This window comes from Botrytis porri (genome assembly GCF_014898465.1).
Source record: "Botrytis porri strain MUCL 3234 chromosome Unknown BPOR_017, whole genome shotgun sequence".
Lineage (NCBI taxonomy): Eukaryota > Fungi > Ascomycota > Leotiomycetes > Helotiales > Sclerotiniaceae > Botrytis > Botrytis porri.
The window spans coordinates 598,285-612,777 of record NW_024066091.1 but is presented as its reverse complement, the minus strand read 5'-3'; the positions used below and the strand labels follow the sequence as shown (position 1 = coordinate 612,777).

The 14,493-nt window shown below is 43.3% G+C and overlaps 5 protein-coding genes across 5 annotated transcripts; 4 read left to right on the top strand and 1 right to left on the bottom strand.

Annotated features, from left to right (window-relative positions):
* Positions 1 to 76: 76 nt before the first annotated feature.
* EAF01_010702 (uncharacterized protein) lies at positions 77 to 1,235 on the top strand (the record flags this gene model as incomplete). The annotated part of the gene is made up of 4 exons (XM_038918959.1): positions 77 to 154; positions 435 to 534; positions 636 to 1,009; positions 1,110 to 1,235. The coding sequence occupies 4 exons, from the start codon at positions 77 to 79 to the stop codon at positions 1,233 to 1,235; spliced, it is 678 nt and encodes a 225-aa protein (XP_038765662.1).
* Positions 1,236 to 1,362: 127 nt separating this feature from the next.
* On the bottom strand, positions 1,363 to 2,365 carry EAF01_010701 (uncharacterized protein; the record flags this gene model as incomplete). The annotated part of the gene is made up of 4 exons (XM_038918958.1): positions 1,363 to 1,611; positions 1,735 to 1,919; positions 2,026 to 2,130; positions 2,236 to 2,365. 4 exons carry the CDS (start codon positions 2,363 to 2,365, stop codon positions 1,363 to 1,365), a joined length of 669 nt encoding a protein of 222 aa, XP_038765661.1.
* Positions 2,366 to 6,533: 4,168 nt separating this feature from the next.
* On the top strand, positions 6,534 to 7,646 carry EAF01_010700 (uncharacterized protein; the record flags this gene model as incomplete). The annotated part of the gene is made up of 5 exons (XM_038918957.1): positions 6,534 to 6,639; positions 6,718 to 6,796; positions 6,862 to 6,955; positions 7,153 to 7,233; positions 7,284 to 7,646. The coding sequence occupies 5 exons, from the start codon at positions 6,534 to 6,536 to the stop codon at positions 7,644 to 7,646; spliced, it is 723 nt and encodes a 240-aa protein (XP_038765660.1).
* Positions 7,647 to 8,487: 841 nt separating this feature from the next.
* On the top strand, positions 8,488 to 9,299 carry EAF01_010699 (uncharacterized protein; the record flags this gene model as incomplete). The annotated part of the gene is made up of 2 exons (XM_038918956.1): positions 8,488 to 8,599; positions 8,638 to 9,299. 2 exons carry the CDS (start codon positions 8,488 to 8,490, stop codon positions 9,297 to 9,299), a joined length of 774 nt encoding a protein of 257 aa, XP_038765659.1.
* A 4,728-nt stretch (positions 9,300 to 14,027) lies between these two features.
* Positions 14,028 to 14,493, top strand: EAF01_010698 (uncharacterized protein; the record flags this gene model as incomplete). Its single annotated transcript, XM_038918955.1, has 3 exons — positions 14,028 to 14,093; positions 14,162 to 14,362; positions 14,422 to 14,493. 3 exons carry the CDS (start codon positions 14,028 to 14,030, stop codon positions 14,491 to 14,493), a joined length of 339 nt encoding a protein of 112 aa, XP_038765658.1.

Genomic DNA, 14,493 nt, shown 5'->3' with positions numbered 1-14,493 from the left:
GCATTGAAGGATTTTGTGAATTGGATCGTGAGAGGGCCATAGAAGACTTACAAGGAAGGCTGAACACAGGGAAAACATGGCAGCAAGACTAAAAATCACGTTATATGTTGATACGGTCAGTCCGTTTGCTTATGAGGTGTTTTGGATTTTTAGGGTGAGTGGTTTTCTATGATGAATGGGGTTGAATGGGAGGATGATGGTGGAATGGGGTGCCAAAGTTGATGAGACCTGATGGACAACAGAAAAGTTTCTGTTTTCAGAATCTGGTTAGGTGGGAATGGGATGTTGGTATAATGGTGTCGGATGAGGGAATATGGAAGAGGTCTTGCTTCACCATCTCTTTTTGGGGATTTTGAACCGGAGATGGGAGGATGAGTTTGTTGACTGACTTGATCATAATGGGATGTGCTGATTCATGGGGGTTTTCTTGATAGCATGATCCTACATTCGCGAAATGTCATATCGAATATGTACCTGTATTCCTGGGTGGTATTATGAAGGATGTTGGAAACAATCCACCGATCAATATCAAAAGTTTGTCTTCTTTGTCTGCTCGCTGCTTAATTGATCTTTCTCTTTTTGACTCCACCCTCGATTTCCAGTTTTGGGATAACAATACTAACACTTCCCTTCAGATAAAGACAAATGGATCGACCGCGAACGTCTCCACTGGACATCTATCTTCAATATCCCCATCTCCTCTAAAACACCAGTCGGTTTTCCTCACATGACGCTGCGGATTCAACGCGCGTTATGTGTGCTACCTTTTTTGTTCTCGGAGGAAAATGAAGCCCAAGATGTTTTATGTCGGTGTCTAGATCGTCTCTATGAAATGTATTGGGTGGAGGGGAAGAACATCACGGCTTCTGGTGTTTTGGAGGAGGTATTGAAAGATGTGATTGGAGAGGAAACAAAGGAGTTGGTGATAAAAGAGATTGCGGGGAAGGGCAAAGAGGCAGTGCTGAAAAATAATGAGAGGGCGGTACGGGAAGGGGCTTTTGGGTTACCGGTGAGTTTGTTTCTCTTTTTTTTCCCTGGGTGCCTGATGGTGGGGTTTGGGATGATGGGAAAGGGGAGAAATGAATATTTGCTGATGTGAATGCGAATAGTGGATGGTATGCACGAATTCCGCAGGAGAAACGGAGGGATTTTGGGGTGTGGATCATTTGGCACAAGTGGTGGATTTCTTGGGGTTGGAGAGAGTGAAGAGTAGAACTTGGAAAGCTTATCTTTGAAGTAAAGCATTGCTTGTTTTTATTAGACTAAGTCCAGATTCCTGTGCTCGAATAACCTTACGTCGACGAGTCATATTTTTCTACTCCTGTGGTATCGTGATCCCCCATTCCCTCACGTTAAAATAAATTAAATGACTGAAAGTCCGGCAACGCAAAAAGCACCTAGGAATACAGCAATAGTACTTAGAGAACCACCGGCACTTTTCGATCCAATCGAAGTACCAGTGGCGGAAGTACTAGATGTGGTGTTTGTGGAAGTGGTGTTTGATGCATCGGTGAGTGTGGTGACTGTGATGCCGGGGGTGGTAGGACATTGGGTTGAGTTATCTGAAGCTTTGAGTGCAGTGATGTTGCCAGAGAAGGTGATGTCTGCGCACTGTTTGGTTGTTAGCTCTGGACTTTGTTGTCTTCTTCATCTGTTACCCTTTTCGTTGGAGAGAGAGAATTGGATGGAGAAGAGGGTTGTAAATCAGGTGATGGGAAAGAAAAAAGAACTTACATTGTAGAGTGCACTTCCACTTTCACCAATAGTAACAACTTGGATTGTGGCGTTCATGCCATCTTCGAGGGTGACGCCGGAGGGTAAATCAAAGTCGGAGAGACAGAGGTAGCCGGATCCGGTGGTGTTTAAGGGGGAGGGTGTGAGGGAGATATTGAGGTTGGAGGAACCGTTTATACCGAGGCCTGGGAGGTGTTAGGTTGGAGGGGGGAGTTTAGAGGGCGTGGGGAGACGAGGGGGGTAGGAAGAGTGAAAGGAAGGAGTGGAGAGAGATCGAGGGAAAAGACATACCAAGATTGATGAATACATATGTCCATGGATGATGCAAGTCAAGATTGATGGGGAAGGAAGCGGTAGGGTAGAGAGTACGGTTCTCGGTGGTGTTGATGTTTGCACCTGGGAGAGAAGGTTAGAGATTGTGTGAAGGACAAACATACACGATTGAAATTGGATAGGAGTGGATTGAGAAGGATGAATCTTAGTAAAGATAAATATACATACACGGATATTCCCACTGAGAAGCAGGCGGAAGGAAGGAATTCCCTCGCGGTGGAGGATACTTGATGGAGAAATGAGCGGAGACGATGGAGGAGAGGAACGAGAGAAGAACGATGATATTGAAAGTAGCCATGATGATGTAACTTTCTTGGATGATCTAGCGTACGAAATCCTCGAAGATGGAAAAGTTCTTCTTATTAGAATGAAAAATCCAAGACACAAATCAAGAGCCAAATCCTCCAAAAAAAACAAGAAAGATCGACGTTGCTTCAGAAGATATTCTACGAAACTATCTTCCTTCAAATATCTCGACCGGTCAACTCATGCAGGAATATCACATACATATAAATATAAAAATGCACCAACAAGGTATTCATCAAACTAGGTAATTCCCTCATAATCTGCTCAAATATTCAATACTCAATAGCACGCCCATCTTATCCTATTCACTCACTCCTCCCGAAAAAGAATATCAACTCCACTGGACATCCATCACACATCTTCCCACCCATCAGATGCAGAAGAAATTTCCCCAGAATACACGACAAGAAAACACGACAAGAAAACACACCATATAATAATTCGTATAGAAAATCTGCTCAACAACGGCATCGTACAGTTCTTGGCAACGTAGGATTCTAGCTCGATTGACCTGATAGAGAAATTGTGGCTGGAGCTTGGCCTTGGCGGGAGGGTGTGGACCAATTGAGTGAGATGGGGAAGATGCATGGTTTCTTTGTGCGCCGTGGTGGTGGGGGATGCGAAGGGATGGAATTGTGCTCATATTTGCGCAGGTTGAGTTTGGGATTGGAGTTGGATTTGGATGGGGATTTGGATTGGGATTTGGATTTGCATTTGGATTTGGATTGGGATTGGGATTGGGATTGGGATTTGGGGAGGGTTGGAGGGACAGACAAGTGAGTATCTATGGTGAGAGGAGGGGTTGAGGAGGTGTGAGGGCAGAGTTGAGGGCAGAGTTGAGGAAATGAATTGGGCAAGGTTAGCGGAATTTGGTAGGATATTCAAATGGAAATTTCACTCATCTCTATTTATTCCTATTATTATCGCATCAAGTCGCACTTATGATATTCGCGATGGAGATTGACAGAAAGTTACACAAACATCCGACTTCGTATTTCGACCATGTCTGCAGGTATAGAGCCTTTGTGCACTGTATTCGCAACTACCTGTCCGACATTGTGTTTCTTCGAAAATAAAGATAAATCGGAGAATTTATACGCATATGATTCTCGGCGAAGGGTAGGTGCAAGTATGCAGCAGCAGTGCGGGGTTTCAAGGGGAAGAAAGTAACCTTCCCTTTGCGTAACAACTTTTTTTTTGGGGGAGATTCGAGGAAGTATGTGAGAGTCATGTTATGCATTCTACAGTGACGAATTGATAGTCGATACTGACTGACAGAATTGAGTCCAAAAAGATGAAAAGTCCTCTCTTATTACAAAAGATTTCGGGGATATAGATCTAGCATGGAAATAGGCATTGTACCGGTGTTTGGTAGTGAAAACATGATTGGAAATTGGTTATTGTCCTGCTCGATCAATGTTGTTGGATATAGGAGGTCTATGGATCTCCTTTCTTCTGGGGATTAATGTTAGACTCATTCTCACTCACTCACGTCAGAAGAGCGATCGAATCTGCACTAGACGGTGTTGATGTCGTGACCTTTTCTGCTTGTGCTACCAAGCTTATTCTACAGCTTTGGGAAGATATGAAGAGTATTATACTTGAGAACCTAGCTTCTCGTCTCTGACATGTCCATTTTCGGTCTGGCAATTAGAGGGCGAGGGATTGACTCATGAACTGTCATAAGAAGGGTACAGTCCTCTCGCTCATTTCAGGGATGTGTAATTCCGATTATGTTAACAGTGCATTGGGTAACAGATTGATATCGGTATAGCTAACAAGCTGAGTTCTACTCAAGCAATTTACACAAAATATCTGACCAGCCAAGTAAACTATCTAGTGGACGACGACAGTGTAAGTCCCACATGATCCAGCGAAAAGGAATTAAACCGGCAACCACGAACTGAAAGCCTGCTAGAAGGCCGAAAACTCCCGGTCATAAGCTCAACCATCATTCGATCTCGATGGTGAACAGTGGATGTAGTCTCTCCTGCCAGATTTTCCACTGAAGTTTGGGCGCTATCGTTCAGTCGAGAGGGTTTTTGTGAAAACTTTCCCCAGAGCGCAGCTCCACATGTACAATTGCGCCTGTTCTGCGTGATTATAGTAGGCTTGAAAACTGGTACTTTGGAGCAGACTGGTATTGTGGCTACCAAAGGTGTTAGCATCATTCATTGGTGACGGGTGCTAATTTTGCTATAATTTGGATGAGACATACCGGATAGAAAGTATCCACTGCGGATATGTTTCTCTAGCCATAGAGTCTAAGTCGGAACATGTTAAGCATGAGCCACCGGGTGACTGGAACGCTGATGCTGAATGGGCCTGGTTTTTCGTTTGTGTTCTTATCGCAATTACAACTCCAACACAAATTGTCGTTGGCGGAATTTGGAATCCAACTGCAATCCAGCAGTTGGATGTGGAATGTTTGGAAAGAACCCAATGACCCGTCTATTGTTGGCAGACGTGCCGATCGATCGTCAAATTTGCGTATAGGAGCCAAAGACTAATCGAACTATTAAGGAATAGACCAAACTCGGGGTGATTGATAAAGGCCCTGGAATATCGGTCCCAGAAACGTGAAATGGGCATTCGAGACAGTTTGAGCTTGCGGGATTGATTTTTCGGGGAAACGATGCAGCAGGTAACCACGGAGGTTGTGAAGCAGTTGGTGCGCTCGTTGTGATATCTGGCAGAGGCTAAAGTTTCAGAATTCATGGCAGAATCTGGGAATCAATTATTGTTAGCAAACGCTATGGTGGAGGATGGTTTTAGATATCTTTGCCCGCTTACTTTTTAGATTTTGGAGGTGAATAGGGTGAATTGTCGTGGTAGAAATGTATCAGAACTAAAAGAATGAAGTTGATTCTATTAGCAAAGCACTTGAATAAAGCATGAAGAGGTGGACTGAAGTGCAAGGACAACAAACACAATATTGTTCAGGCTCCTTTCTGAATTTATCTATCATGCCTCTTCTGCTGATACAAAAAGGTGAAACTTCTGGTAATTTTTGCTTTTGTCTGTTGTAAAATAGTGAGACAGAAGAAAAACAGATCAAACGCTTTTAAAATTTCAGGAGAACAACATACGCTAAGTGATTAACAGAACGTCAATAAACCTACCTTCCTGTGCAGTTTTTACCACCGTCATGAAGATCCTTTTGTGAAAATAAGAATTTTCCACACTGTCTTGGTTGTTCGACGTGCAAATACAAACAAAGATGTTTGTCAGAAAACAAGCTGGAGATTGGAAGCTTTCGACTCGGCTAAATAGGAGGCATTTCTAAAGATCATACTCAAGTCAAGGATTGGAAAATGCAGTGTATTAGCAATAAACTGGAAGAATATTTTGAAATTTGTTGATAAATTGATTCTGAAAGAATCTAAATGTATGGGAGCTTCAGTAGCATGGAATCAAATCGAAAATTCGGGATCCTAGCTCCAATCACAATTTTTCAGCCCGTGACCTCTTTCCAATTGCAACTACAGCTACAACTGCAACCTTTAATTTTCAACATCGATGCAATGGTCCTACGAAACAAGTATTATTATGGCCGTCAAACTCCTCCCTCATTCTATCATGCGTTATGTGTACCAATAAATGCTGAGCGTATCTCTTCCGATGCAAAGGCTACTTTTCAATCAAGCCTGTTTCTTTCACCATATTCTTCGACGCTTATTTGTAAGTCAGTCCCATGTTGCCCAACAAAATTACACTTAGAGCTGATAATACAGACAAAATTCGCAGCATCATGCTTGAGGAGTCCAAGATCTTCTGACGGACTTTATCATCCACCTCATATTTCGAATAGTCAAAGCTCGGATCAAACGCTTCTAATTCTTTCAGCAATTGAGAGGACAGAATCGACTGCCAGTAAATCTGTCCATATAAAAAACCGGTCTGCCAGATTTGAAGATCGGCTTTTCCTCATTGAAGTACGTACATTGTTTCATCGTATTCCATCCCAAGCCTTGATTGAGATTGCTTTCTCGATTTGTGTTCACCCTCCAACGACTGGCAGCTAAGATCTTCTTTCCAACCAGGCTATAAGCCAATAATCCATCAGCCGACGTAAGCAGCCCAAACAAGAATTCCGGAAAGGGCTTCTGAAAACATTCGAGTTTTCACTTTCTAGTCTTACACCCTAGGCTGGAGACAACATGAAGCTTATCTTGTACTTCTGGCCAGTCCAACTCGAGCTTTCTGCCTGCGCTCGAAGCCCTATGTTGACTTGGTCAAAGAGCCGACCACAATCGAAGGGTCTAGGTGTCCAGCACTAACGATCTTCTCTTCCACATTTCTTCCTACATCACTTACGAACACCAAAACTTTATTTCAACACAGCTTCTGCTATAATTTTTTTTGGTGAACGGGACATATCAATCGTTGCTCTTCGTTCGTTTGAAAAGCCACAAAGCTTCTAGTAAGTTATCTTTGATTATACCACCATTCATTTCTGACATAAGAAACACAACTAATCGTTCATAGTTTAGGATCAGCCGTGGATCTACAAATCGATTGTCGAAAGAATGCTTGGATACGTGGCACGAAAAGCGCACGCGAATATATTGTCTCGTTGACTGTAAGTTATCTATCAATTTGAGAAACGATTTGTTGTCCGGTCGAATGAGCCACTCGTAGTTTCACGATCTAGTTGCTTATAATTTTGCTTGCACGGCTTAGCCTTGCATTGTACCGACTGCTAGCTTCCAATTGTCATGTTGTCGATCAACCTGCTAATGTTGATTTCCTTAAGGATAATCGACTACATCCGAATAGTGTACTATCAACAGTTACCAAAAGAATCAGCCCGACCCCGAGGGCGACGAGAGAAAGCTCGCTCCCAAAAATAAGAACCCGGTACTATTGAGGAAGCTCCGAATACGTAATAAAAAAGCACATCTAGAAAGAATAAGAACATAACGGGAAATCTAGTTCGGTCCAAGAAAAAAGCTCATCACTCAAGTGCCACTCGTCAAATTTCGAAAATACAGCATTGTTCAGGTTCAACTGGCAAATCACACTCGATCACCAATCGGAAGCTTCTGGGAGCTGCTAATCGAAGTCAACCAGTTGCGACACCGAAACTCCGCGATGGAACTGATCAGCCTAGGCCGGCACCAGAGAGGTACGTTCCACCTCTCGTGCCGGCAAGGAAGCTAGATGGTAAAGTTGAGCTGGACAAGACAAGAACCAACTTGAGTATTATGCACACATGGACGAAAGGGAAATGGTTCGAAGGATACCTTTCGGCATTATCATACTTTCATTAATACGGGCAGAGTAGCTGCAAGTGTTGCAGAGCACCCTTTGTATTAGTAGAAAATGCACTAGTCGGAAGACCACTCTCTTCCAAAAGACCTTTATTTGTGGTGATTGGCATACGCAATTAATTTCACTTCTTTATATATTTATGATTGAGCCAGACAGTTGAATAAATTACGTTTCTTGCATTCCGTGAAAACTTAGAACTGTGTCCGCCTTCAGAAATCTACATTGACATACTATTCATAATTCTAGAAGCACTCTATCTGTTGGGAGAATGGCATACTGGCGTTAAAGTTCTCCGCAATTCTTACAGACAGAGCTTATCCCCAACATAATTCATAATGTGATTTGCCTTCACGGCTTCTTTTCTTAGATCCAGAATTGACACCTTGTATATCGGCAAGTCGCATGTAAATTGAAGCGTTGCTTCTGTTTTGGGACTTTGTTTTGAGCAATTAGACTACTGGCTATATAATTGATCACACTGCTTTCCCACTGCCTACTCTGTCCAATTAGATTAAACAAAAAGTTGCATAGTGAAGTTATGATTATAGATTCCTGATTTTCTATCTTTAGACCCATTCGCTTATTTAGAACTCTATGTCATGCAACATCTTGAATTATCAAGCAATACACACAGACACATACCTCCAGGATTTTATGCCAAAACCCGAATTCCTATCCACAACCCACGCAATAGAACATCTTACGTCTTGCCGCAGACACCTATCGCCTTTCAATAATCAAAATTATTGCATTCGACACATGCCACTTGTAAACAGCTTATCAAATCAAATAATCTAGGAAATCTCAAAGAATAGAAAGCACAAACGATAGATTCTTGAAATGCCTGCACATCACAACATACTATCTCAAAAAAGCAAGAAAGTCGATATCAGTACACCCCATTCACAGGCGGCACAAGGCATCAACAACAACATGAACAACGCGCGGTCTCGTAGAGGAAAGAAGTTGATACCAATACAACTCCCTCAGAGCCGGTACAAGATAATGAGGATGCCGCTGAAGAGCCTCAAACGCGGGAAGTTTTCGAACCGATTCACCAGCTAGCATCTGACCTGGACGGTCCTCAAGAGGGAGTTGCTGCCGCTGCTGTCAAGGTGCTTAGTATTGACCGAGCAGAGTCACGTCTTGACGATTTATCGAAGATCCAAGCTATCGCTGACGCCTGTGGTACTCCTCTTCACGCTATCGTCAACCGTATACAACAAGTACACAATAAACTCCAATCTGCCATCGACAAGGCTAAACTTATGATTGCTAGTAACCCATCAAATAACTGCGAGGAAGAGGTAGACAAAGATTTTGAGGACGGTCTTATTTCTGACTGTAGCGCTGGATCTGATATTCCAGCTGTGCCAAACTGTTTACAGCAGACTCCACATAAGCAAGTCGATCAATCCCAAATTTCTGTTGTTGAGCCTTCTGTAGCCGCAGATGTTGCTTATCCAATGCTTCCGTGGAAAGCAGCTAAATCGTCAGCCCGAAGAATTGATGTCAACCGTCGTCCAAGTTTCAGTGTAGCATTAGACGATGCTGCAACATCTTCGGGTGCTGTTTCATTGAGAAGAGGTAAGAGAATTCGCGAAAGAGCACAGAATCAGGAGAGAGAAGATAAACGTCAACGCCGTTCATAAGAAGTTCAAGTACGAAGAGTACTTGTGGCGGGGCACAGTTTCACAAGCAAATATCGGGAAGGCAGGGTGGCAAGGGCATATACATGTGGAGATATGATCTTCTTTCTGAACGGTTGCTACTTTCCTTCAGTGTTCCATTACAGAAGTTCGCCCTGGCTGGCAATTTTCTCGCTTTCTTTGTACCAGATAAGAGAGCCCAAGAGCACTTGCCTTTTGTTTGCGTAAGTGATGAAGAAATACAGGGGGGAGACCGTGGTACAAAAGAAAAATGGCGGACGGGACATGATTCAATGTTCTTGCACAATAAATGGCATAACGACAAACTGACTTTTTGACGCACTCGTGCGGCACGACTACACATTACGAGAAGGCTCTTGCTTACAACTGTCACGCAATTGGAAGAAGAAGAAGAAGCAGGTAATGGAATTTTTTGGCAGGACTATGTTCCATATGCACCGATACTTATCATATCAAGACAATCGCTTCTGCTTCAAGAGCCTTCCCGTTTGGTTCGTTCCTTTTCAGATCAAGAAAGAGGTCTCCTTTTTAACACTAGATACTAGACTCATGATATGGATTGCGTTTCCTTTTCTGTCATCTTCTCGAAAACTTCGAGAATGATTTTTCTGCAAGAGTACTAGGCCAGGGTCTCTCAATATCAAAAGCTTTGTCATTATCCATTTTATGAAGTTGATGTCTATGAAAGTGACAAAGTGTGAATCTGACTAACAAACCCACAAACAAGGTTCAAGAGTGACAAGCGATTCAATAAGTTTCCATTCTGTTTAACCTCCCCTTTTCTTTAAGATGATTGATGGAGGAAGGAAGTTATCATAGAGCAAGGTTCTTTGATGTCTTATGTCTGCCAAGTTACTGGTTTCTTTAATCAAGAGTTGTTTTTAATCGGTGTGATGTTGTTATGATGGTCGGAGCTCTGGAACAAAATTTATCCCTTCCGAACATCCATGTGGACCATACTATCACAACCTCTTGTTGACCTTTCAGCAAACTTTCTCTAACCCTCAAGCTCTCAAAGGACCTACAATTCAGATGCATTCAAAGGCTTTTCTTCAACCCTTCCAAATGGTTATTTTTAACGAATAGCCCCTACATTCTTGACTTAATTATCTATCAAAAAGACCTCAAGTACTTAGGTGTCTTTGAATGAGCACCCCACTTTCGACCCTTCCTCAGTTGTTCTACGCGACATGCTCTTTTGGTGCTCTGATTGGGGAATGAGCTTCTGACAGAGTATACTGAGCTTTCCAACTCTTCTCTTGGATATGCAGACACTTTGATGAACTTTCCGCTCCAAAGCGTTTTGAGGCGTTTCTAATTCAAAGCCAACGCTTCTTTCCATTCCCTAACTCAATGCAATCACCAATAGTCTGAGAACGGAGCTCAAATCGAGGAAATGTTGGCAAATCCAGACGATCAGACTCACCATGCCGTTATCTGCTGTTTTTACGGACTTCCTCTCAGGAGGCTTTAAGCTTGGGGCTAGGTTTAAATTACCTACCTCGGGACACACTCGCGGCTTTATAACCATGTCGAGTTTTTCAAAGTCTCACACTATTGCTAAGCCTATTCTCTTGTGATAATGACAGACCAAGTCATTGGAACAATGCCTTCAACTCTGGCTGCCATCGCTAGCATTAATAAATTCAGGCTGGTCTCACATTTCCAATTAGATTTCATGTCTTTGTGACAGCTCAGTAACTACTTTTGGGGAGGAGAAGCTCTAAAGATTGTTGTATTGCTCGAAGATAGGCTTTTGGACTACTGCAACGATTTATCACCTCAGGCTATCCCGAAAGACTAACTACCCAGACAAGACAACTTTCCCACCCTCCCAGCAACTCATCGCTAACAGCTCAGGAATTCTTCCTTGCTTCTTCGACGTGCCGGACAAACCGACTTTTTAAAAGCTCCCAAGGATGACAGAGTAGCTACAACGGGAAGAAATCCGAGCCTCGCTCTGAAGCTAATGCACCAATAGTTCGCCAGCCACCACGGATCCCGATGTCATATAGTACATCACTTCAATGTTCGCAAGCACATGTAATGCGATCCCACAGCCATCACCTGCTCTGACCATTTAAGACATACATGGCAATTGAATGACTTGTAGTCTGTCATTCTAAAAAATAGCAGCACAGTTCCACGTACGATTACTGCTCGTGTCCGACATAGTAGTTATGTCTCACTCTTCTCACATGACGGAATCAAGTTTCATGATTGAAAGGACAAGGAATAGAATAACGACACGAACAGGCTGATACCTGGAGTATCAAGTGCTGGTGGCAAAGACAACTCAGCATTGTGGGTGGAGGGCGGGGGGCGGGGGGAGGTTTGTACCTCTTGATGATACTTTGGACTTTGGACACGCAATGCCTCTTCACTCCTTTCGAGAGCTCGTGACATATGTAAGTCCCAAGGCTCAGATCTCGTTACACTTCTTATTATGATGCTCGCTAGAACCATATTCTTGTTCTTAAACTTGGCTATGTAGCTTGGCTCTTGTTTCGTATGTGCCTCACAAGATTGAAGGTGCATTCACAGCGACACCTTCCTCTCCCACACGAACGTATCCGCCTGAAAGTTGTAGCATACCATTCTGGAATCTACTATTTCTAGATTGCGCGAGTTCGCGCCACCATTTATCTCGAGGCATTGCATTGTTACATCTGGACTCTTGCAAAACGCATCTTGGACCTGCATAGTTTCCAGGATAAATCCCATGACAGGCTCTAGCCAACGGCCAACGCAAGCATCAACATGTCCTTCACTATCTTCGGACTCGTCTCACACCATGATTTTCTTATGTTATTATCATTTCAGAGCTTAGGGAATGTCGAGCTGAGATAATCCGGGTCCTAGATTAGGACTTCTGAGGGAGGTGCTGCAGACAATGGCATATATTAGCATTTTGATGGTATAAAATAGAGCACGATAATACCTACCAAATACTTGATTTCTGTAACCTATTCGCGAAAGACTGTACGGTTTGTGCGGCTCTTTTTGAGCCGGAGGTCGATAGACTTGAGGTCCTCCGCCGGGTCTCCTGGGTTAGGTCAAAGGCAACGAGATTTCTCGTGCATCTGGGTCGCTCTAGCTGAGCAGCTTCAGTCTATGCCCCCAATGAAAGCCATGATGTTGGAACCGTGATCAACAAGTATCGTAGGCATGGTTAGTTTGACCCACCCGGATTATTTCATCTTGTTGGTGTTTAGGCATACAGGAAGCCCATTGTTCTGGAGCCTTTCAAGTGATTGTCCCAGGCCCTTCTAACTTCTGAGAGTAGCATCGATTCGGCTTGTAGTTCTTGGTTTACGTCGACCCCTTGTCTCTCATTTCGTAGTTTCTTTGATAGTACCTTCGAAAAGGGTGTTCTTCTTTGGTTTGCTGTAACTTTGGGACATTTTCCATCCTCCACATCGCATATCATTGTTTTAAAAGGCGGCTCTTATCGCATTGATGATGTGAGAATGGCTCATTAACCTACGAAGTTCGTCTTGGAGTAGAGTATTGTGTGTGGTTCCTTTCTTTCTTACTGGGAATCCGGCATTCGGACCGAGATGGATAATTGCCTTCGTTGGGACATTGATATCTTTGACGTAGATGCGGGCAATATTAGCTTCTTCTTAATTAGCAATTGATGTCTTGCATACAAGTTTATTGATATCATATTGAAAACGGGCCTTGAAATCATAAAACTTACTGTGATGGGTCGTATTTGGTTTTTTCGAAAGTGTCAGTCAAAAGTAGGTGCAGGAAAACGCCCGGGAGGCATTTCAGAGCTGAGCCAGGGCATATCCAGAGGAGAAGATACACAACGAACTTTCCTGCTCATTGAAATCAAGAAACAATTGAAATTGCAAAAGCACATAGATATCTGCGGCGGTCGTTTGAAATTGGGAGATTGTGAAAGGAAATATGTTTTGGTGGGGTCAATCATATCAAATGAGTGGATTCATGAAGAGCTCCAGTCAAGTAAATTCGCAAAGTCCTTTGATAATAGCTATTTATTTTGATTCCTTTGAATGCCACTTTTTCAGATATGTGTATCAGTCAAAAAGATTGATCATTTCAATTATGAGTATTAGTATCATTCGATTGGGGTTCCCGCTGCAGAATCGCCTACTCTGTAAACTGATCCGAGAGGACAGCAGACTCCCTTACTGTCAAAGCAAGTCAAAATCTCAGTAACTGTTGATATATGCTTGACATGACTCTATGATACTACGTCGCCTTTCTTGCAGGCGTCTGCGATTACTCTAGATGGCCTCGATACGTCGTTAATACTCGAGCTTTCTTCGTAATGGCACAATATACTGGTAGATCCTGCGCATCCCGGGCCCAACGGAGCCTCATCTCAATCTAAAATGCTACTGATCTAATTAAGCACTAATCTGAAGCCAAATATATTGTGAACGAAGCTGCTTCTAGTACTACACAACAACCTCAAGGTTATAGGCTAGCCTTTCCGATCAGGGCAACGCAAGTAGGAGGCCTGAGGACGGCTGGGAATCGAAGCTAGCGTACTTTTGAGTCTTCGGTCCCACAATAACCAGATAAACCTCGCGTAGGCTTCTGTCTTCAGGTAATTTTGAAGTTAAATTCAGTTTCTCGCTGCGGAAATTTCTTAACCTTTACAACCTCAAGATCCAACCCAACAATCCTCCTTCCCATCAATCCTCGATCCAATCAACCAAACAAATCTCCAATATGTCTCGCGTGCTACTAAGCCTTTGCGTGTTGACCCAAAAGATCATTCGGATGCTTGAGAAGATCGTAAGTTTCGTCAAGATCGATCTAACACTCTTGGCTTGAAGAATAACTAACGTCTTTTTAACCTATAGCGCGAACTTCGCGGAAAGATCCTCGACAAAGACGACCTAATCCACGATTTGTTGACAAGAGCACAGTGGGCCGAGCGAAGAGTGGCCGGACTGGTTGCTCAAGTTGCTGAGAAGGACGCGGAAATTGCTGAGAAGAACATCAAGATCGCGGAGAACGAAGCCGAAATCGCGGCGCTCAAGGCCGAGCTTGCTGCCGTCGGAGTACGTATATCTGCTACTGCAATCTTCCTCTCGATAAATTACTAATACATTGTCTACAGGCTGGTGAACAGGCGAATCTTGGTGAAGGTGGAGCAAAGCGTGACCACAAGAGAAAGAGAACTCACCAGTAG